This window comes from Takifugu flavidus, chromosome 13 (assembly GCF_003711565.1).
Source record: "Takifugu flavidus isolate HTHZ2018 chromosome 13, ASM371156v2, whole genome shotgun sequence".
Classification (NCBI taxonomy): Eukaryota; Metazoa; Chordata; class Actinopteri; order Tetraodontiformes; family Tetraodontidae; genus Takifugu; species Takifugu flavidus.
The window spans coordinates 11,125,974-11,150,277 of record NC_079532.1 but is presented as its reverse complement, the minus strand read 5'-3'; the positions used below and the strand labels follow the sequence as shown (position 1 = coordinate 11,150,277).

Here is a 24,304-nt window from a genome sequence, read left to right as displayed (position 1 = left end):
GTTTCGCTGGTGATTTAATACATCTGACCCCCTCCTTCACCCAGCGTCATTTTGAAGGCAAAGTTGTGCGTGCTTTTATTTTGAAGGCATAATCTGTCATGGCCGACGTGTCGATAGAAGTGATGCTACCTTGACGTCATGTCCAGCTGCGGAATGAGCCGGATGACAGCCAGAAACAACCAATAGACACGCAGAGCTGCTCATTATTTATGCATAGTGAAAGGGGCGGGGCGACACTAGCAAGTGTGTTTGTGAATGAAAGCTTCAACATGCTGCAAAGTATGTGACCTCATTTTTCTCCCTTTACACACCTTCCAGCGACTTTATAGAGTGCTACTGAGAAACCTTTACAGCGAAATTGTACATTTAAACAGCTTTGCGTGGCATTAAGTCATTCAAATCCAAGTTAGTTACTGTTATAACACACGGATAAGTTTTTAACAGTGCAAGAACCTCTAACGCCTTGTCTGGTGCAAACCAACTTGATTTGAAAAAAGGAAATTCCCCTCAATTTAGGAGGTCACTGAAACTTTATCATCACCAGTATCTCCATTGACGCCAGTTTCCGGATGTTTAGTTCATCATTGAGCAAATCCGCATTGCCATCTATACTACAAACTCATTTTTTCCCCCAAGTAAACATCAGTTTGTTATTTTTGTTGGTATATTTAATAAAGGCAGTCCCACGTGTCTTCTAATTTTTTTTCTCACTTTCAATCAAACTTCATTAAAGTTTCATTTGTAATAAGAAAGAAATGTCTTGAATGAAGCTGAAGAAATTATTCTGCCATACTAATCTTTATAATTATTAAGAAAATAAGAAAAACAGCGTAGGCTCCGAGGCAGTTGTTAAACACACAAACGCGGCGCTGGTCGTGTTTGCTGATAGACTTTATTGCAGCTGAGGTTTACTGGTATTTACAAAACCAGAGCAGATTGTATGTATGCGTCCATGGAGAGTGAGCGAGGTGGAGTTTCATCGGTCCGCTTCCCATCAGCACGAGCCTGCTGTGTCAGCGAAAGGTGCGGCCTGCAGCCTTATCTACAGTACAGTCACAGCGCTGCGGCCGTCACACCTCATCCAGCTGTGCTCAGGACTTTTCAAGCTGTAAATGCAACACTGGGCTCTGTTACGGCAGCAGCCGCGCCCACGAGTAAATGATGTTCATCCGGCGTACGAGCTTATAAAATTAGATTTCTGTGCCTCCGAGTTACATTCATAAACAACAAGGCAATCACAGAGAGCTATAATGCAAGGCTTACATGTCGACTCTATGTTGCATAGCTTTTACTTTCCCTAAACTACCACCGCCGCCACCCCCACCCACCTCCTCTCTCAGTGTACTTCCCCTCAACCGCACCGGAACCTCTCACCCCCTCCAAAAAGCAGGTTGGCTGCAGATAAGCCAGACAAGCAGCAGCTAATCGAACCTTCTGAGGTGGCCAGGTGTGTTGCTGTGCAGAGGGGTGTGTGTGTGTGTGTGTGTGTGTTTGAGTTTGAGTTGGGGGAGACTGTGAGGAAGCTATTGGCGGAGGTGGTGGTCATTTAGTCGCCTCTTAAAAAGCTCCGGACTTTTATATATCATAGCACAGCCGTTAATGAATGCATTTAATACAATAACCCAACATTGCGGAAAGGACAATCCTCTCTGGATTACATACTCTTATTTATCATTCACTGGAATCCTTAAAGAACCCCACTGTGTGTGTGTGTGTGTGTGTGTGTGTGTGCGCACAGTGTGGTGCCGGAGGACAGCAATGTGTCGATGAGTCGTCGCTACACTTTTGATGGTCTTGCTGTAGAGCTGCGGTGAGACGTATGGAGGCTCTGTTGCTGGTGGTTGGACCGAGGACGGGGCTGCAGGTGGGGGTGGGGGGAGGGGGGAGGTGGTGATTCTGGCTGGGCTGCAGGTGGGGGTGGGGCTGATGCTGTGGCCCCTCAGTCCCAGCAGCAGCAGCAGCAGCAGCAGCTTTGGGCTTCCTCTTCGGGGTGTTGTTGAGGATGTCCAGGCTTCGGCGGCTGGAGGAAACGACGTCGGCGATGAACTTGGTGCAGTCGGCGCAGACGTCGCGCAGCGTGCAGCCGTGGGCGTACAGGTGAGGGAACTCCTCTTCCACTGAGCGGCGAGACAGGTTGTGTAAGGACCTGCGGGAGGAGGAGCTGTCAACTTTCTCGTCAATTTCATGTCCCATAATTCACATTTTAATAGACACACAATGAGTGCGTGAGACAATGACAACTGAGTAATTATTATGACATAATAGCGCCGGAAGAGGGGCGCCATGATTACATAAGTAAAAGATTTTGCGTGTGCGTTTATAAGTGCTGTGTGTTTTGGGGGGGGGGGGGGGGGGGGGTGATTGGATTATGCAGGTCAACTGTTCAAAAGACTGGATCTGCTTAGGCTGGCCTGCTAACCTTAGCACTCAGCGGCTTGAAGGAATGTTAGCACTAACTAGATTGAACTTGTGCGGTTAACCTGAGCTGCGTGAGCTTGTCTTTGGAGCGAAGAGCGAGTCTCTGGAGAATCTGAGAGTCACGAGGCAGAAGCCTGTCACAGTGTCAAGTAACCTCAATCCCTCCGTTGATCTTCGGAACGACGCGCAGGGAGAATGTGTCGGTAATTTTCTTCTCACGTGGGTATAGGGATAACTGCCATAAACTGCTGATGAGGAATTCAGTGGGAATCACGCGTTACATTTTTAAAATGCCCCGATCGGGCAGAGATTATCTGTGGCTGCTGGTTTGGTTCACAGGCTTGCGTTAGCACGCTAATGGACTGAGCTAAAAGTTGTCAACTGTGTGGAACTGTCAAAACCAATCAGCATCCTAGGTGGATCTTTGAGTGTGCTGGGAAACTGTCAGGATGCACGGATACATAAGAAATACCCATCAACAGGCTAATAAGAACACACAATATTGTTTTAATATTCTACAATGGGTTGACATGTAACGCCAGTTTCTAGGTAATGTTACAATAACGACTCTTTTCTCTGCAGGAACACACAGACTTACTTGTAGACTTGGAATTTTTGTCCATGGCTTCTTGGAGTGCTGTGGAAACCCACAGTGTACACAGGAATGTGGGCCATCTTTTTCGAAGGAATCTTCATCTACAAGAGGAAGCAACAGAGAGACACAATGGGCGGGAAGGAAAGAAGAGATCAAACGGCCAAAACAGGCTGAATTTGCAGCGACGCAACACAACCACACGGTCCAAATGCAGGAGGACGCCACACAAACAGCTGCAAACAACAACCGCCACCATGAATCCCACAGACACAGATTCATGGTAAAAGCACGACAAACACGCGAGCTACACAACTACACACCAACGACAAAACACACAAAATCCAAACCACTTAGCCTCTACAGCACAGAATCACACATCCAGCACGGCCCGGATGGAGGCAACAATCAGAACCCACAAAAACAGGAGAAGCAGCGTCAACAGAGCCGCCGGCCACAGCAAAGCAGCAGCATATTATTAATGTTACAGTGTTGTGAGGTTAGACGGTGATTTAGCAGAGGAGACGAGAAATGACTGCAAAGATAAAGAAAAATGCTCCCGATGAGCTGCTAGAAAGGCTCAAATTTACCTTGGCGCTGCAGGAACAACAGACGGACCTGTAATAACCAAAGCAGCACTCATTAAGTGTTTTACCAGGATAAATATGAACAAACAGGAAACTGTTACTGCTGTGGTGCGATGGAACAAACCACACAGATTTAAAAAGTTGTCTTTTACCTTTTACACAGTAGGCAGGTGGAAGGCCAGGAGAAAAGAGGGAACTTCACTTTACAGCAGCAGCAGACCTACGTGCACACACGCACACGCACACGCACACGCACGCACGGTCCAGTTACTGGACACACAACAGGATGGACGGCACCGACGGCGGGGCCACCGTGTTACCTTGCCTTTCTTCAGGTTATTATAGAGCTCTTTCCTCTGAAGAAACTTCTCCATTTCTGCTTTCACCAACACTCGGCGCACGTTGATGACCTCATCCACCGTCAGGGCGAGACTCTCCACAGGGTGGCTGAACTCCTATTGACGACCAGACAGCATCCAAGATGGAACTTCTGATGTTTAAAAACAGGGTTTCGGAGCTACGTGGATTAAATTAGCCCCCCCCCATGTTATATTGTTTCTCACTACCTCTTTACACAGAAGCAGTCATGGAAAAATGATTAATTCTGAAATCTGAACAAAATTTTGATGTAAAGTACTACTTTTAAGGTACATTTTTAGGTTGTAAAGCAAACAAACATTTTTTTAATCATTATGGCTGTGGGAATTACTGGGAATTTTAAGGAATTTTTATTAGCCCTGGAGAATGGGGGCATATTCCAGTTCCATTTAAGCCGCCACCCGGAGAATTTCACTCTAATATGTATAAGAAAATCCCAGTGAACCACCTCTGACTGCTGATGAGCGGACACTTATGGGGAGATGTGGAACAGCTACTTAAAAGATGTTTTGAGTTTTAAAAGCTGCTTCTGTATTTGATGCCGACCGTACTTCCAACTCACCATCCACTGGTGCTCGTCTCCAACGCTGGAGCTGCTCTTTGTCTCCGTGGTCTCGTCGACTGAACTCAGGGACAGGCGAGCTGGAGAGGCTGGCATCCAGCCCTGTGATGGGAAGGACGCTGCTGATGTAAACAGAGGACACAATAAAAGTTTAGAGGAATTCAACAGTCAGGGTAAACGAGAGGCCACGAATCCCCACGTATCAACTCAATAAACGACTCCAAGCTGTCGCCAGAGTGCGGGTCCATCACGTAATATTCAGACTCTTTGAGTGGGTCAGCCTTTGGTGCTACATTTCCACAGTTTTGGTCCCGGCGTAGATGCTGAAAATGAGGACAGATTAGGCTCAGTCCAGCAAACAGGCTAAAACCAGAACACGTCCCCTCGGGCTGCTTCGATCGTGTTAAACGAAAGGTGTCAATACGCACTAATGGAAGGCCGACGGGCTGATCAGCTGCGGATGACAGCCGGGGCTTAAGGACACACACGTCACACTTAAGCTGCAGAGCCCCCTAGTGGCAGAATGATGCACTACACAATAAACCCCCACAATTCCACATCACGACGCGTGAAAAGCTTGTGGCAGAAGCATCAGCTTGCAGCCATCTGGACGCAAATCCCGATGGCTGTCCGGATAACTGAACACTCAGAATAAACGTGCTGCTCGTGCCTCTTTTGGGAACATTCGCTGTCCTCCTCGATGCACACAAGCTTGAAACCCAGTAGCTTAAATCTACCCCCCCAGATATCCAGCACGTCTTTATTTGGGATTGGAATCCGTCAGCTGTTCCTCTGTCCATCCTGTCCACAAACACTGGGACACTGTCTCCCTCTGTGGTCCAACAGTGCAACAACCGTCTCAAAACATGTTTGTCAAGATGGATTTTTTGGCCTCTGCGTCCGTCTTTCAGTTCCACTGGCAGTAATCGTCCTACAGCCACTCTAGATTTACTAGATCCACTCGACTCACTAGATCCAACAAGACCAAATTTGACATAAAGAAAGTGAAGTATTATTTCAATCACCAGAAACACACTGACCTCTATAATTAGGCATCGGTCTGGAGCCGGTCAGCGTTCTGGACCGAGGCCTCTCCTCCCTGAGCCGGACCCCCCCGTCCTGCTGGGCGGACCCGGCTAGTGAAGGCAGGGTCTCCCCACGGAGTAAAGCCAGGTCGTGCTCCGAGAAGGAACGGTCTCTTTTTAAAGGGGTGGGGGAGCTCTCTGCTCTCCGTAGCTCCCCGCTGTCTGGAGACTCGTCTTCCTACAAGGAGGCGAAGCCAAGGAGAGGGAAGAGGAAGAGGGAAACAAATGAGTCGGCTTATTCTGAAGGAGATGACAGAGTGTCAGAGTGTGTGGATAGTGAAGGGGCCTGAGGGGCCTAGAGAGCAGGGCCAAAGCACATCACACCCAGCCCCAACGGCCAGAAGCCCCCCTGAAACTCGCCTCATATAGGTTCATCTCCTCCATCTCTGCCAGAGTGGGAGCCTTGAGCAGGATGCGTGGGCGGGACGACGGGCGGCAGAGGGACAGATCAATGCAGGAAGTGGATTTAACGTCGCAAGGACAAGTCTCAGCCAGACAGGGGAGGGAGCCAAACGCTAAAAACAGGTCAGAAGTGCAGAGATCAGAGAACAGGGATGCTGGGAGGTGGCATTTCTAATAGTTAACCAATAGTTATACAGGTAATACAAGACTTGTACACCCCGAGACGGGCCGTCAAGGCCGTCCTCTCAAACTGGATCAAACATGAATGCGGCCCCTCTCCCTCAGATCCAGTTATATAAAAACACAGTTAGACTGTCTTGATGTGAATATGCTTGACTTGAGCGCTCCCCATCACAGTGATAATCAGATTACGGTCATTAATTAGTCTTTCACAAACTAATGCAGTCGACAGGTTCGGCATTTGCAACAGGATCTGTTTGAGACAGCAGAGAAAACTTCAATAAATCTGCATTTGAGTGTCGGGTAAATCGTGAATGTCACTTTCCCACGAATAGCTTTTATGGATTATTCTCCACCGCGGCGTCAAATAATCTGGTTTGCTTAGTTTTAGTGTTTTTCTAGTTTTAATTAGTCCATTTCAAGTAATCCGATTCCAGTTTTGCTGCTTTCTCTCTGGCTTGATCCCACCTGCTGAAGTGACCCTGGTCTTTAAATAACCGATCAATATGGGTGAAATGTGAAACCTCCTCCCCACTTACTCCAGCTCCAAATGGAAACACGCTCGCTCGGTGACATTACAGCGGACGCGTTGAGCCATACGGGAACATGCACGCGACCGCCGACCACCGATGGCGACAGGTGATTGCTTACGTCTCGAGCTGGGCTGGACCACGGGCCTGAGCCTTCGCTCCTGCTTGATCTCAGCCAGGACCCGCTCGTGGAGTGACTGTTGCTGGGGCGGGGGAGGAGGGAGGCTGCGCTCGGAAACCTGGGCAGAACAAACCGTTATACGTCCGGACTACAAAAACAAAAGATACTTCAAAAGCTAAAAATGAGCTCTCCCTGTTCCAGAAAAAAAGAGTAGAGCATAATTAGGTTTATTCTTTAAATGTACATTAACGCGGTGCAACTGTGGTGACTTATCCAGCTTGAATCAGGAAATCTCTCAACATTCAGGGAGGGATATACGTTTGCCAAAAAAGTAAGAGACAGTGATGTTTTCTTTCCAGCACGGTTGCTAGCTCACTGGTTTGAGGGGGGGTCTGGATCTGATGAAGTCCAAGATGAGTTCATGGGCGTTCCTCTTCACTCTGGTGGGTATATCGCCGCCCACCTGGGGACGACAGGAAACACCAACTTATAGCCGCCGCTTTGCTTTGGTTGAAAGCAAAATTAGCACATCACCTTTCCAGAATAGCTATTATTATTAGCCATTATTATTATTATCAGTGCATTATTAGTAGCCACGGCTGCTGTAGTGTTAATATTTGATACCAAATATACAGCAAAGCCTTGAATATCAGTGTGCCTGTTTGACTTATTAAATGTAGCTTAAAGAAATGCTGCCAGTCCTCAGCAGATGCTTGTTAGCGTTGCCCTCTGGTGCTGCATAAATGATGCACATCAGCTTTATCAGAGACGCATTAATTAGTGTTACGAGAGCCAGCAATCCTGCCACTGAGGACTATGAGGAAAGTAGACCTTCATGTTCAAAATTCTAAGTTAGGGAATTCCTAAACTGATTATAAAGGGGTGGAATGTTACAAGAAAAATCTAAAACGCGGTATAAACATAGCTGCTATGTATTCCTGGTGCCATTTTTAAAACTGTAGCTATAAATGCTAATTCCTGGCCAGAAGAGAAGGCTGAGAGGAGCTGAGTATTACATTATTTGTGTTTTGAGGCTGAATTATGGATCTGCCTGTGGAGAAAGCCCCGAGGTAACAGCCAGACCACATTTTCTTCCTATAGCAACGGTTGCAGTCAGCGGTGGCAGCAGATTGTGGCTCGACAGATCCACTTTGGCTCCTGTCTGGTTCTTGATCATCATGCAGCTTGGAACGTGGTCACGAGCCAGTCCATTTCTTCTAATCACCACAGCGAATGTGCAGTTTTAAAAAGGCTTTGCTCAGCCCGACTTTCTCACCATGACTTTGCGCAGCTGGAATTTGCGAGCTCGTATGTCCTGCATCAGCATCTCAAAGGGGGTGAGGCTGAATTCCGTGGGCAGAGTGTTGAAGGGCTGCTCCTGCACCTTCTTCAGCTTCACTCCCTGCCGGAGCTCCTTCATCAGCTGCACCCACAGACGTGCCTGGGAAGCAAACGACAGCAGCGAAAGAAAGACCCTCTTGTTCCGCTAGCAACACTGACGTATTGTCCTCTGCCACAATGTGTCCACCATCGTTTTGTCTCACCCAGTCTCTGTGCTTCAGGGCATCCAGCTCGGCTGTTGAATTGTCTCCGGGTGATTCCTCTGAGGTGATCTTCTTCAGCATCTGTGCAAAAACGCGTACTTAAAGCTATTATTAAGACACATTACAACACCAGTAAAGTAGCCGTTAGCAATGAGGTTCTTGTGCGGGTTTCCCTGGTTGCCTCCATGCAAACGCAGTCAGAACTTTTATTACACCTCAGGCAGCAGCTACAGCCTCCAGTCTTCTGGGGTTCGATGCTACAGGCTTTGCCCACCTGGATTTAGGGATATCCTGCCATTATTCTCTACAGATCCTCTCAAGCTTGGTCATGTTGGACGGGGACATCTTCACGTCTCTCCAGAGATGTTTGATCAGGTCAGGGCTCTGGGTGGACCGCTCGCGTCTGAGTCACTGTCCTGTTGGGTTCAGTTTCAGGTCCTGACCATTGTGGACCTTTGCTCCATTCAGCGTCCCCTGGAGCCTGACCAACGGCTGGAGAACAACCCCGCAGCGTGACCGTGGGGGGGGGGATTGGGCGATGAGCAGATGATGAGCAGTGCCTGGTTCCATCCAAAGATGCCAACGGAAAGTTCAAAACTTGGTTCCATCAGACCGGACCATCGTGCTTTTACAGAATAATTCAAGAGGGGATTTCAACCGTCAACCCCGACCCATGCTTGGGTCTCTTACAAAGTCCTTTCCCCCAGGTTGCTCGGCTCCCAGAAGAGTTGTGGCTGTTCCAAACTTCTTCTAGGTGACTTATTATTAGGGGGTTTCTGGCTCAACGATCCAATGAACACTGACCCCGTGACAGCCGAACCCCTCACGGAGCAGGAGGCGACGCTGCACAGGGGTTACGGCAGAAGTAAGCAGATCAGAAACTAAAGTGCGCGGCTACCTACCTGTTTAGCGTCTCGGATTTTGATGAGGAACGTCTGCAGCTCCATCGTTTCTACAAAAAGAGCCCTGCAGACCGCCTGGTAGTGCTCTGGAGCCAAGCTGGGGTCGGCCAGCCGGGACGCACACAGAGCCATCACCTGGCGGAAGGTGCGCACCGGCTTCAGCGCTCGCTCCGGCTCCTCCTCTTCCTCTTCCTCCTCCTCCTCCTCCTCCTGGCCGCTGTACCCCTCATCCGCTGCGCTGTTGCCAGCGGGGTTGCCGGCCTCTCCGCCCTGGTCGCCTCCCGCCATGCGTTCGATGAGGCGCTCCAGCTGCGGGCCGAGCTCCCGCTCCTCGCTGTCGTCCAGCCCCCAGTCCAGGGCTCGGTAGATGGCCACTCCCAGCGACTGGACCAGCTGCAGAGGGACGAAGAGGGTAAAACAGAATCCTTAAAATAAGAATGAAATGAATGGATGGTGCCACTCTCAGGTGACGCATGCGGAGCTGCAGGTGGCTTCATTGTCTCCAAACTATCTGTACTCTTCTGACATGACAGAGCTTCGCCTACATTTAGCCTGCTAATTAGCACCCTCAATCAGAAGCACTCGTAGCATTGCCACCCATTTCTTCCATATTTCTGCTTTGCCGTGACGGACAGTTTCAATTGATGGACACAGACGACGGCGTTATTTGAAAAGGTGTTTCAGGACGCCCCTCAGCCACATTGTTGCACCGTTATTAGTTCTAGCTGTCACTTTCCTACGCCCCCACCCCCACATCCCAGCTCCTGAAGTTTCCTGCTGCATAGTTTTACCTTCCAGCAACCAACATCCCATCATCCCCGACAGTTTATTGACAGCCCGGGGACACCATTTCCTATTATTGTTTTAACATTGTCACGTCAGTCAACGCTGTTTCTGCTCCATTCTCACCTCTGACAATATTGGAAAAACAAGTCGTATTATTGAAATTAAAGTTGCAAAAGGCCCTAAATCATGTTTTGAGATTTATAATTATTGGACATTTATAAATCAATGTCTCTCTAATCTAATCTGCATCAACAAAAGAGTAAATGCAGCTTCAACAGGCACCAGCAGAACTTCCTTTAGAGGGAGAGGAGAGCTGAGGGCCGAGAAAAGAACCCTTTCATCACAGGCCTAAGAGCACTTTGTGGTAAAGGTCAACCAGCAGATGTGCAACATAAATCCTTCAGCCTTCATCTCTGAAAGAATGTGGTCGTCGGAGCGGCTCACCTGGCGCTCCAGAGCCGCAGGAAGAAGAGCGTCATCGTCCGAAGAGACAAGGGCGGCGTCGCACAACTGGTCAGGACCTGCGACAGCAAAACAACACATGTGTCGACCTCTGATGTGGGGGGCTGAGAAGCCTTTATAATGAGGAGGGGGGAGGCTTCCTCAGGTCTGGACGCTTCCTTTGGGCTGCTGGTACATTTTCAGAGCGCATTCTGTTGTTTTTGTGGAGCGAGTTGTCCTATTTCACTTTAATGAGCTCTGCTCTGAAGATGCTTTCATCAACCTTTTAATTGGCTCGCTGCCTTGAATCGTGTTCATCTTACAGGGCAATAAGCTGCCTTCGAGTCTCAACCGAACTAAATCCACAAATGTTCATATAACGGAAGCAGGAGTTGGGGGGGGGGGGGGACATTTCATTTAAAGACGTGTAAACAACAACAACAGCAGCAACAGGAATTTTCAGGAATCCTCACACGTCCCAGTCGAAGCCTCTTGGATACGCACTATTGGGCCGCGGTGTTTTTCTGCTGTGTGTGGAGAAAAAAAAAGAAGCTTTCTGCTGGCTCTGATGTCAGCAACGATACCCGAGAGGCTGGAAACTCTTCGATCAGCAGCTCCCACTGCAGGGAAATCGGAGATTGAATGGAAGAGACAGGCTTGAGGACATCCGGGGTGAGATCTGAAGCTGCGCAGGAATTATAAGTCAAGGAATAAGGTGGATTTAGGAGAAGACAGAGGGTTCTGGCGCGGTGAGAAGTTCCCCAGGACGTGACCCTCAGACGGACGGAGAGTCTCCCCGTTCCCACGTGAACACAGATGCTGCTATAATCTGCAACAAAAGGCAGTAACTGAGAAGCAGGAATCTCTATTATGATGCCCTCTGCAGCGGCGGGTGAAATAACACCAACCTCCGCAAACCTGCCAGACGGGTTCGGATAATGCTCGGCTGTGGGGCAGCCGCCAGGTTCCCACAGTAACGGGTCGATACACACAAAAGATGGGACGGCTGAGAGCTCTGAGGGTTGGGAGCCGGATAACAGATCTGCTGTGTCCAGGGAGGGAAACCTTATGGTCGACCCTAAATCGAAATAAAAACATCCACCGTTGGTTCAAAACTACCGGTAATTTGACGTGGGGGGGCCGCGAGCGAGACCGCCGCTCACCCAACAGTCTATTGGGAACGCGGCGGACTGGCGGTGGCTCCTGGACGATGAAGATGGACTCTGACTTCTACTCAGGATCAGTCAGTGGCGGCGGCACGTCCTCACACCCAGCCGACACAAAGGCAGGCTTTGTTTGTTGCCATGGTAATACCGCCTCAGAGACTCATTTTGAGGAATTTTACCAAATGACAGACGGACCCCAGGTGGTGGTGGTGGTGGTTTGGGGGGGGGGACTAAGAGCAACAGAATGGTGGTCAGCTGAACTAAGGACACATGGGCAGGGTGCAGCACAAGTTGACCTTTGTTTCCCACATTGAACATGCTGCTTCTCTACTGTGATCAAGGGAGATATTACCCAGCTATTACCTGGCTATTACTCAGCTATTACCTGGCTATTACTCAGCTATTACCTGGCTATTACCCAGATATTACCCAGCTATGACTCAGCTATTAAATGGCTATTACACAGATATTACCCAGCTATTACCCAGCTATTACCCAGATATTACCTGGCTATTACGCAGATATTACCCAGCTATTACCCACATATTACTCAGCTATTACCCAGCTATTACCTGGTTATTATGCAGATATTACCCAGCTATTACCCAGATATTACTCAGCTATTACCTGGCTATTACCCAGCTATTACCTGGTTATTATGCAGATATTACCCAGATATTACCCAGATATTACTCAGCTATTACGCAGATATTACCCAGCTATTACGCAGATATTACCCAGCTATTACCTGGCTATTATGCAGCTATTACGCAGATATTACCAGCTATTACGCAGATATTACCCAGCTATTACCCAGATATTACTCAGCTATTACCAGATATTACCCAGCTATTACCTGGCTATTATGCAGATATTACTCAGCTATTACGCAGATATTACCCAGCTATTATGCAGATATTACCCAGCTATTACCCAGATATTACTCAGCTATTACGCAGATATTACCCAGCTATTACGCAAATATTACCCAGCTATTACCTGGCTATTATGCAGATATTACTCAGCTATTACCCAGCTATTACTCAGTTATTACGCAGATATTACCCAGCTATTACGCAGATATTACCCAGCTATTACCTTACCTGGTTATTACGCAGATATTACCCAGCTATTACCCAGATATTACTCAGCTCCATTTATATACATCCAGCAGGAATGCTAAAAAAATTGGGCAGAAGCAGTGACATGAATGATGACACTACCAGGATGTTTCTATCTGACAGGAGTTGCCCTGGACTCTGACCTCACCCCTGCTGTACACACCCACCCACACACACACACACACACACACACACCCACACACCCACCCACACCCACACCCACACCCACCACACACACACACACACACACACACACCCACACCCACACACACACACACACACACACACAGAGCCTCACTGCTTTTGAATATAAACAACAACGCCTCCCAGCATTGATCAGAGCACCAGTTATTAAGATTATGGTCGTTTACTTTGCAATATTAATGGCAGCATCTGTGGGAATATTAAGACTTCCATGAGTCTTTTTAATGAATATTTGATTGAAATGGAATGCGGAGCTTTAAAAGAACTCACTTGAGACGACGCTTGTGTAGGAAAGAGAAAATTCTCAGTTTAATTGAAGGTATTAAAATGTTTGTTCCTGAAAAGGATCTGAGAATAAATGACTGGGTTCCTATTCTGAGGTAAATTGTGCAATTGATGCTTAAATGGCAGATTTCTGACCTTTTAAGGCTGATTTCTTCTGTGCGTGAAAAAGAAAACGAGTCTCGACTGTCTGAATATTTAAATACGTTATCAGGACGACTGGTCAAACATTACTGGCAGATTTTCATCTGGATTGTGACCCTTGAGCTCACGAGCTGGTGCGACATGACAAACTTTAACATCTGTCTGTCAGGGATCAGGGAGGTTTCACACCCTCTTATTTTTCAGGTTCTTGGCAAATGTTCTTTTTTTGATGAGCCTCATCCTTATAACAAACTAACGTATAACGTAGATGGTGAATTAAGTTGTGCTGTGGACCAAAACATATAATTTCTTGCCCAAGTGATATCAAAAAAGGCAAAATATATTGATTAATATGAATGATTTACTGACTAAACGAAGTTATAGTTTTTTTTAAAGAAAAATAAAATAAAGGAGAGGCCAAAATCAGGATCAATCAGGTGGACTAAAATTTCAATATTAAATGTGGAAATGGGACCATTCAGAATCTTATCTCTGAAGCAAACATGAGACCCTGCACGTGTACGCGACAGCTTTAGAATAAAAATTATATTCTGCCTCCAACAAACAAAGATTTTGGAGAAGATTCTGTTCCAAACGTCCAGTTTTCAGATCTTCAGGGGAACTGAAACTCATTAACAGATTGAGATGGGAAAATGTGCAGAGCAAATTCCACCTTTAGTCTAGAAGTTGTCGATCCTCATCTGCACAACTCATGAATATTATCTGGTAAATTCCGGATGGGAAACAACCAGAAGAATGCAGGAGAATCTTCAGAGGTTTGACTCTTTGAAGTCTGCAAAACAGTTCGCAAGAGGGAAAAGCTGGGCTGGATCTGTGATCTATGAATAATTAATCATTTACCGGCATAGGAGCATTGCTCCTGACATCAGGGATGCGACAAAAACCCCGCTGGATTGTCCCCGTCTGCGTTAAATCCCGATAAACTCCAGCTACTTTATTGAAACGACGTTATTTATGGGGGAATGAAGGATATTACAAATAACCAGCGCAATATGCTGGTGCCTGCTATTAGATTTCTGCCTTTTCTGGGGGGTGATTTGTTATTTTATTCTTCTCTGTATTTTTAACGCACATGACCCGGAGAAGACGCGCCTGGAAGGAAATTGTTGCTCGGTGATTCGGGCTCTGACGGACACCCAAATAGCCCAAAGTGTAAACACAAACTTACTTTTCATAACACGACCTCATTGTTTGAAAGTACTTTTCATGCGTAATATTGTGTGAGAGCTGCTCCAAAATGAGGCTGGTTCTCCAGGAGACGGTGAGCCCTACCGCTGTTGCGCGTCCGCAGGGCCACGGTTCCGTCCCGGTGCAGGAGGATGGAAGATGGACCCTTTACCGGGCTGACTCCTGCCGTTGGCGGGCGGGGCCCCCGGAGCCCGCTGCAGCACTGGTAGCACACCGCCCATGCCTGCTCCTCGTTGATGGGCTGCTCATAGGACTTCAGCACCTCCTCCAGAGACAGTTCCCGGGGCTCGGACAGGTCCCGCGACTCGACGCGGTCCGTGGGAACGGTTATCCGTGGGTCTCCATCCTCGGCGGTTCGCTTGGTGGATCTGGCCATGGCGGCGGTACCGTGAAGCCCATCCTTCACTTGTGAAACACCGAGGCCATTGAAGCCTTCCGCGCACTCCTGTCCACCTCTCCGCTCCCCACCAGCTCAGCCGCGCGTCATTAACGCGGCCGTTAAGCCCGACGTGTTTAAAACGGTGCTTCCGGTAACTAATTTCAAAATAAAACTATGGTTTAAAAAAAACTGGCGACAAAACAGCACACTCACTGTTTTAGCTCGACAACCCAGGCTGTTTAAATAATAAAGAAAATTAACCCCCTGGTGATGATTTCTTTCATGAATTTCGATTGGAGATCAATTCTTTATTATGACTAGTAGGTTTATTTTGAAAATACCAGCAACCGTTCTTGTAGTAATTTCCTGTTTGAGCAGTCACACATCGTCCGTCAGTGAGGAAGAAGCGTCCTCTGGCTGTCGCATAATCCACCTGCTGCTGGAGAGAACATCACGACCAAAGTTTAACCTCTCGGTTCGGTTCCTGTCTCAACCTTCAAATCAGAAGCTGTGGAAAACCGTTTGAAACAGATCCGAAAACTAAACAGCCTATTTGCATCCTAAACTGCAACATTACAGACTTTGCAACTCATGTGAAGCAGCAGGAAACTAAACCGCTATTGATAAAATAATTAGGAAAATCAACATTGAATGCATTGAACTTTGTTGTCAGCAAAATATGTTCAAAGTTGAAGGAAAATGAGTGCTCAAAGTCTGCGGTGGTGGTAATAAGATTCGCCATTGTTTCGGTCCATATTTGTCCCGATATTCTAACTTTTACTGTCATTTCTTGAACTTTATTTATTTCAAATTACTTTCGACAAAACTGCCCCTAAATCGATCACAGGGACGAAGATCGGTCACTAATCGGTGTATTACGACTGCGACCTCAAGTGGCCGCTTGAGGAACTGCAGGCAGGTGGAGCAGAGTTCTGGTTTCATCTGTCAGATATTAATTTTGGATGTTTTGTGATGTGACAAATAACAACCTTTATTTGCATTTTTATTGATTAAAACAGAAAGAATGAATACAATCACACTTATACCATTTTTAAAGCAAACAAGTAAATTCTAAGATTCTGAGTTCTGAGTACAGTTAACATTTCCCTTAAATATTCAGATAAAACATTTAGAGTTACAGTTAATAGTTAACTGTACCATTTAACATTTAAATTTCACTCCGCGGCCTCCACAGGTTCGGTATCTACCACTTCTTGGGATTGCCGGGCTGTTAAGCAGCTCTCTCGGAGCGCCGCCCTGTAATGGGAGTTTTAACATCCATCTGGGACGTTATCGAGGGTGGGGGGGCAGGAAAGTTCTTGGGGTTTTGTTCCGAACTCCATAATCGTTGAGGTTAAAGTGTATTTTGTTGAGTAATGTAATTGCAGCTGCCAAGTTTAATCCTGAGTGTTTGTGCCAGTTTTGATGCTGGTGGTCGTTTCCCTCCCAGCAGTAATTTAGTGTTGATCTGTATCCGTGAACTGTTGCTGTGTCGGCATCACTTGTGCCACTTCCACCACCTCCATGTTTGCTGCTGGTGGTTTGTCAGATGCTAACGCTGCTAGCTTCCCTGCTGGGCAGGGCAGGTCCATTGAAGACCAGAGAAATAAAGCTTCATTTTCAGGTGTCATCAGTCCCATAAAAGGCTGAGCCCCTGCAACATGGAACTGTGCTGAGGCTCAGTCAAAGGCAGCACTGCTTTGACACATCAGAAATACAATTTTAACTGAAATCTGAATTCAACAGAGGCAGTTTAGTAGCAAAAGAGGGCTCATCGACTCCTATTTGATTGATAGGACTATCCAGATTCACAGTGCCGAAACTGAAGAACGAGACATAAACATACTTCAAGAACTGTAAATGAACTTTTTTTTAATTTAAATTCACCAAAATGTTTTGTGCATATCTCCACCCAACAGCATCCATCGCCAGCGTCATCATGGCAGGGTCGGGCCTGGTTAGTCCTGGATGGGAGACACCTGGGAATACCAGGTGCTGGAAGCTTTTTGCACTCCTCCACTGGACCAGCAGGGGGCGCTGGTGCTACTGATAATTATCCAGCAGATATTATTTCCTCCTAACTTCTTAGTCCTGTCAACATTTTCCCCAAAGCTCTTCATTTAACATTTAGACTTACAGTTATCAGTTACCTCTAATATTTAATATTTTCATTTCACTATTTAATGAAATTCTAAGGTTCTGAGTTCTGAGTACAGTTAACTTTTCCATTAAATGTTCAATCTGAACATTTAATGGAAAGAGTTTTTCAGGACAATAGAGTAGAAATAATAGAATTTCTAGGTCAGAGCTCAGGATCAGAATTATTTCGTCTCTTTGTTTATCTTCCAAAGAAGAACTTCATTATTCTGAACTTCATCTTTTGGTTCTTCTTTGTTTCTTTTTCATGGAGGAGTTGCTGCAAAGACAAAGATCATTTATTAGCTTAAAGAATGTGACATCAGTCAGGAGTCAGAAACACAGGAGGAGGTGGAGGCAGCTCACCTGCAGCTGGACGATTCTCTGGGTCAGGAGGTGGATCTCCTTCCTGGTGGAGCTCTCCTTGTCCTCCGAGATCCTTTCCTGGTTCCCCAGCATCTCCTCCAGCTTCCTCTGGGTCTCCGTCCACATCACTTCACACTTTTTTGTGAGGTCGGACACCATCTGCTTGGTCTTGAGCTGCGTCTGGTGTCTCAGCTCCTCATCATCCAGGTTCTTGCTGCACTGTTCTTGGAGACGGGCACATTTTCCTTCCTCCTGCTTCAGTGCCGCCTGCGTGCTGCTCAGCAGGGCCAAGGTGTCCACGTGAGCCTCAGCCAGCGTCCTCCTCTCCTGCTCCACCCTGCAGATCTGCTGGTCTTTTCCCACCAGCAGTTCCTTCAGGTCCCTGATCTCTTGCTGCCAGCTCTCTTCTGATGGCTGCATTCTTTGGGAGCTCCTGCACTCCTGCACAGGTTCTGCTCGGTTCTCCTCCTGCAGCTGCTGAGGCTTCCAACGCTGCGGCTCCTTCTTGGACACGGGGCCCAGCCTGTCTTCATTCCTGCAGCTCTGTCCTCTCGATCTCCTCACATCATCCAGAGCTCTGGAAAACAACTGTGTGAAGAAGCACAATGACAATTTACAATAAATGCACTCTTGTTTAAAATCCCCTGAATTCAATATTATATATTTTATATTTTGAGATGATTCTTATGGAGATCACTAAGTATTAAGTAAATCAAATATATTATAGCGATGGAAACGTACGCTGTTGCTTTCAAAATGTCCCTGAGTGTCAGTTTAAATTAAAACACAAATACAAAGACTGTAATAATCAACAGTCAGTGAGGTAATTAAATAAATGGCAACAAGCCAGGGTGGTGTTTGAGTGGATCCTGAGTGAAGCGTGTTACCCTGCTGACTCCTCGATGTCCTGTTGCCATTCTGCTGGATTAGAAGGTTTCAAACTGCTGTAAAAATATAACGTTTGCAACTGGTATAATGGTCCAACACAACTGATGCCTCCAATGTGTTTATTTGCCTTTATTGGTCCCCTGATAACATGGATTTTTAGTCTTTGATGTGTGGACATTAAAGGTCCTTTGAAAAGGTCCTTTGTGCCAAGTGTCTAATTTAAATGGCATTTAAAGCATTGATTTAGTCCTGGCATGGGAAACTTCCTCCTGTCTAAGTGAACCTTGAACCTTGTTTGATTGGACTGGAATAACGTAGAATATTATGGTGTGGATTTATTGAGTGGACAGTTTCCATGGTGATAATGCACAGATTGGTGTAGCATAGCAGAATTATGGCATTAGAGCAGAATTGTTCCCTACAGTGAGCTGAGAAACATGACTCCCTTTAAACCATTTTTAGACAGAAATAAAAAATCCTGCAGAAAAAATGCTGTCTACTATCACTTAAATTATAGCTAAACAACTTCTATGCTCGGTGTGAGAAGGACAACCATGAACAAGCGAGCAAGGTAGAGCTGACTGCTGGCCACCAACCCTTAACTTCTCGACCACTGATGTCAGAGCAGAACTGAGCAGGATCAATCCACGCAAAGCTGCGAGCCCTGATGGCATCCCTGACGCGGCTCAGACCTTGTGCTGCAGAGTTAGCAGGGGTCCTGACGGACTTATTCAATCTATCCCTGGCTCATGCAGTTGTGCCGACCTGCTTCAAATCCACCTCCATCGTGCCAGTACCAAAACATTCCACCCCAGCTTGTCTCAATGACTATCGTCCAGTAGCACTCACTCCTATTAACACAAAGTGCTTAGAGCAGCTGGTCTTGGCACAACTCAAATCCTGTCTCCCCCCAACCCTGGACCCCCATCAGTACGCCTATCGTAAGAACAGGAGCACAGAAGATGCTCCACAGCACTGCACTCTGTCCTCTCACACCTGGACAATAAAGACACATACGCCCGAATGCTGTTCATAGACTTCAGTTCAGCATTTAACACTGTCATCCCCTCCAAGCTGATAACCAAACTCAGGGATCTGGGCATCAGCACCTCCATCTGCAACTGGTTATTGGACTTTCTGACCAATAGACCACAACATGTGCGGTTAGATCATCACTGCTCCCCTACCCTCACTGTAAACACTGGAGTACCACAAGGCTGTGTGATGAGCCCATTCCTCTACTCCCTTTTCACCCACGACTGCAGAGCTCTACATGGTTCCAACACCATCATCAAGTTTGCAGATGACACCACGGTGATTGGCCTCATCAAGGATAACGATGAGTCAGCTTACAGGGAGGAGGTGGACCGCTTGGCTACGTGGTGCCACACAACAAAACCTGCTGCTCAACACCAACAAAACTAAAGAACTTGTCCTGGACTTCAGGAGGAAGACGGACATCACCCACACCATCCACATCAACGGAGCAGCGGTGGAGCATGTGTCCAGCTTCAAATTCCTGGGGATCCACCTCTCACAGGACCTCACCTGGACGACTAACTGCTCCAGTTTGGTGAAGAAGGCTCACCAGCGTCTCTTCTTCCTGAGGACTCTGAAGAAACACCACCTCTCTTCAGACATCCTGGTGAACTTCTATCGCTGCACCATCGAGCGCATCCTTACCAGCTGTGTTACGGTCTGGTATGGGAACTGCTCTGCCTCAGACCGGAAGGCATTGCAGAAGGTGGTGAAGACCGCCCAGCGAATAGCTGGAGCTCCTTCCTGCCATCGAGGACATATACAGGAGGCGCTGTCACAGGAGGGCCAAGAAGGTCTCTAAAGACTCCTGTCACCCAGCGCATGGACTGTTCACCCTCATGCCCTCTGGGAGGCGCTACAGGAGCCTCCGGACAAAACCCACCAGGTTCAGAAACAGCTTCTTCCCCACTGCTGTCTCCCTGCTGAACTCTGACCCCTCTCACTTTACCTCCCTTCAGGCGCAATAACCCCGTCTGGACTGACTGATTGTATATTCACTCTATTTGCACTGATTACATCTGTTACAATAATTGCACTATTTACATCTGTTTATTGCACTGCTTTCCATACTTTGCACATTCTTACCATATTCTATCATTATTGTATAGTTAAAACATACACATAGTTAAAAACTGCATAAATAACCTCTATTGATCCTGTAGGAAATTCAGCACCATAGTTACAGCCTGTATATATATTTATCTTGGTTGCAATGACTTTTATATACCCTTTACATATCTGTGAACTCTGTAAATACAAACATATAGATTGATATCATAAACATATATCATTGTGTGTATATATTGTATACACCTCATCACAGCTTTATTCGCTACTTAAGCACTTCTGGTTAGATGCTAACTGCATTTCGTTGCCTTGTACTTGTGACATGTGTAATGACAATAAAGTTGAATCTAATCTAATCTAATCTAAAGCAAACAAGTGTTTTTCAGGACAATAGAGTAGAAATAATAGAATGTCCAGGTCAGAGCTCAGGATCAGAATTATTTCGTCTCTTTATCTTCCAAAGAAGAATTTCATTATTCTGAACTTCATCTTTTGGTTCTTCTTTGTTTCTTTTTCACGGAGGAGTTGCTGCAAAGACAAAGATCATTTATTAGCTTAAAGAATGTGACATCAGTCAGGAGTCAGAAACACAGGAGGAGGTGGAGGCAGCTCACCTGCAGCTGGACGATTCTCTGGGTCAGGAGGTGGATCTCCTTCCTGGTGGAGCTCTCCTTTTCCTCCGAGATCCTTTCCTGGTTCCCCAGCATCTCCTCCAGGTTCCTCTGGGTCTCCGTCCACATCACTTCACACTTTTTTGTGAGGTCGGACACCATCTGCTTGGTCTTGAGCTGCGTCTGGTGTCTCAGCTCCTCATCATCCAGCTTCTTGCTGCACTGTTCTTGGAGACGGGCACATTTTCCTTCCTCCTGCTTCAGTGCCGCCTGCGTGCTGCTCAGCAGGGCCAAGGTGTCCACGTGAGCCTCAGCCAGCGTCCTCTCCTCCTGCTCCACCCTGCAGATCTGCTGGTCTTTTCCCCCAGCAGTTCCTTCAGGTCCCTGATCTCTTGCTGCCAGCTCTCTTCTGATGGCTGCATTCTTTGGGAGCTCCTGCACTCCTGCACAGGTTCTGCTCGGTTCTCCTCCTTCAGCTGCTGAGGCTTCCAAGGCTGCGGCTCCTTCTTGGACACGGGGCCCAGCCTGTCTTCATTCTGCAGCTCTGTCCTCTCGATCTCCTCACATCATCCAGAGCTCTGGAAAACAACTGAGTGAAGAAGCACAATGACAATTTACAATAAATGCACTCTTGTTTTAAATCCCCTGAATTCAATGTCATCTGTACTTCAATGGGATATAAAGGGAGATGCTCCAATGCATGTCTGGATTCTACTGACTTATATTTAGAGATGATTCTGATGGAGATCACCAAGTATTAAGTAAATCAAATATATTATAGCGATGGAAACGTACGCTGTTGCTTTCAAAATGTCACTGAGTGTCAGTTTAAATTAAAACATCAATACAAAGACTGTAATAATCAACAGTCAGTGAGTGGTAATTAAATAAATGGCAACAAGCCAGGGTGGTGTTTGAGTGGATCCTGAGTGAAGCGTGTTACCCTGCTGACTCCTCGATGTCCTGTTGCCATTCTGCTGGATTAGAAGGTTTCAAACTGCTGCTGTAAAAATATAACGTTTGCAAATGGTATAATGGTCCAACACAACTGATGCCACCAATGTGTTTATTTGCCTTTATTGGTCCCCTGATAACATGGATTTTTAGTCTTTGATGTGTGGACATAAAAGGTCTTTGAAAAAGGTCCTTTGTGCCAAGTGTCTAATTTAAATGGCATTTAAAGCATTGATTTAGTCCTGGCATGGGAAACTTCCTCCTGTCTAAGTGAACCTTGAACCTTGTTTGATGGACTGGAATAACGTAGAATATTATGGTGTGGATTTATTGAGTGGACAGTTTCCATGGTGATAATGCACAGATTGGTGTAGCATAGCAGAATTATGGCATTAGAGCACAACTTCTATGCTCGGTGTGAGAAGGACAACCATGAACAAGCGAGCAAGGTAGAGCTGACTGCTGGCCACCAACCCTTAACTTCTCGACCACTGATGTCAGAGCAGAACTGAGCAGGATCAATCCACGCAAAGCTGCGAGCCCTGATGGCATCCCTGGACGCGTGCTCAGACCTTGTGCTGCAGAGTTAGCAGGGGTCCTGACGGACTTATTCAATCTATCCCTGGCTCATGCAGTTGTGCCGACCTGCTCAAATCCACCTCCATCGTGCCAGTACCAAACATTCCACCCCAGCTTGTCTCAATGACTATCGTCCAGTAGCACTCACTCCTATTAACACAAAGTGCTTAGAGCAGCTGGTCTTGGCACAACTCAAATCCTGTCTCCCCCCAACCCTGGACCCCCATCAGTTCGCGCTATCGTAAGAACAGGAGCACAGAAGATGCTCCACAGCACTGCACTCTGTCCTCTCACACCTGGACAATAAAGACACATACGCCCGAATGCTGTTCATAGACTTCAGTTCAGCATTTAACGCTGTCATCCCCTCCAAGCTGATAACCAAACTCAGGATCTGGGCATCAGCACCTCCATCTGCAACTGGTTATTGGACTTTCTGACCAATAGACCACAACATGTGCGGTTAGATCATCACTGCTCCCCTACCCTCACTGTAAACACTGGAGTACCACAAGGCTGTGTGATGAGCCCATTCCTCTACTCCCTTTTCACCCACGACTGCAGAGCTCTACATGGTTCCAACACCATCATCAAGTTTGCAGATGACACCACGGTGATTGGCCTCATCAAGGATAACGATAGAGTCAGCTTACAGGGAGGAGGTGGACCGCTTGGCTACGTGGTGCCACAACAACAACCTGCTGCTCAACACCAACACTAAAGAACTTGTCCTGGACTTCAGGAGGAAGACGGACATCCACCCACCCATCCACATCAACGGAGCAGCGGTGGAGCATGTGTCCAGCTTCAAATTCCTGGGGATCCACCTCTCACAGGACCTCACCTGGACGACTAACTGCTCCAGTTTGGTGAAGAAGGCTCACCAGCGTCTCTTCTTCCTGAGGACTCTGAAGAAAAACCACCTCTCTTCAGACATCCTGGTGAACTTCTATCGCTGCACCATCGAGCGCATCCTTACCAGCTGTGTTACGGTCTGGTATGGGAACTGCTCTGCCTCAGACCGGAAGGCATTGCAGAAGGTGGTGAAGACCGCCCAGCGAATAGCTGGAGCTCCTCTTCCTGCCATCGAGGACATATACAGGAGGCGCGCTGTCACAGGAGGGCCAAGAAGGTCTCTAAAGACTCCTGTCACCCAGCGCATGGACTGTTCACCCTCATGCCCTCTGGGAGGCGCTACAGGAGCCTCCGGACAAAACCCACCAGGTTCGGAACAGCTTCTTCCCCACTGCTGTCTCCCTGCTGAACTCTGACCCCTCTCACTTGACCTCCCTTCAGGCACAATAACCCCGTCTGGACTGACTGATTGTATATTCACTCTATTTGCACTGATCACATCTGTTACAATAATTGCACTATTTACATCTGTTTATTGCACTGCTTTCCATACTTTGCACATTTTTGCCATATTCTATCATTATTGTATAGTCAAAACATACACATAGTTAAAAACTGCATAAATAGCCTCTATTGATCCTGTAGGAAATTCATCACACAGTTACAGCCTGTATATATTTTATCTTGGTTGCAATGACTTTTATATACCCTTTACATATCTGTGAACTCTGTAAATACAAACATATAGATTGATATCATAAACATATATCATTGTG

The 24,304-nt window shown here is 47.0% G+C and overlaps 1 protein-coding gene and 2 long non-coding RNA genes across 5 annotated transcripts; all 3 read right to left on the bottom strand.

Annotated features, from left to right (window-relative positions):
- Window positions 1–873: 873 nt before the first annotated feature.
- Window positions 874–15,159, bottom strand: LOC130536394 (protein spire homolog 2-like). 3 transcript variants are annotated; one of them, XM_057052309.1, is made up of 15 exons: window positions 14,739–15,158; window positions 10,532–10,608; window positions 9,302–9,694; window positions 8,400–8,480; window positions 8,132–8,296; window positions 7,232–7,318; window positions 6,856–6,973; window positions 5,979–6,137; window positions 5,578–5,796; window positions 4,538–4,659; window positions 3,918–4,052; window positions 3,750–3,817; window positions 3,601–3,628; window positions 3,017–3,114; window positions 874–2,146 (listed from the first exon to the last, which is right to left on the bottom strand). In XM_057052309.1, the coding sequence occupies exons 1-15, from the start codon at window positions 15,028–15,030 to the stop codon at window positions 1,672–1,674; spliced, it is 2,517 nt and encodes an 838-aa protein (XP_056908289.1). In that variant the 5' UTR covers window positions 15,031–15,158; the 3' UTR covers window positions 874–1,671. The 3 variants fall into 3 exon arrangements, with proteins under 3 accessions (XP_056908289.1, XP_056908290.1, XP_056908291.1); XM_057052310.1 differs by having other exon boundaries at window positions 4,538–4,656; window positions 14,739–15,157; XM_057052311.1 differs by lacking the exons at window positions 874–2,146; window positions 3,017–3,114 and adding an exon at window positions 3,157–3,370 and having other exon boundaries at window positions 14,739–15,159.
- LOC130536481 (uncharacterized) lies at window positions 10,926–12,469 on the bottom strand. The gene is made up of 2 exons (XR_008953355.1): window positions 11,437–12,469; window positions 10,926–11,357 (listed from the first exon to the last, which is right to left on the bottom strand). It is a non-coding gene; the product is annotated as an uncharacterized LOC130536481 (long non-coding RNA).
- A 5,520-nt stretch (window positions 15,160–20,679) lies between the features above and the next one.
- Window positions 20,680–22,156, bottom strand: LOC130536477 (uncharacterized). The gene is made up of 2 exons (XR_008953349.1): window positions 21,144–22,156; window positions 20,680–21,057 (listed from the first exon to the last, which is right to left on the bottom strand). It is a non-coding gene; the product is annotated as an uncharacterized LOC130536477 (long non-coding RNA).
- Between the last annotated feature and the right edge of the window lie 2,148 nt (window positions 22,157–24,304).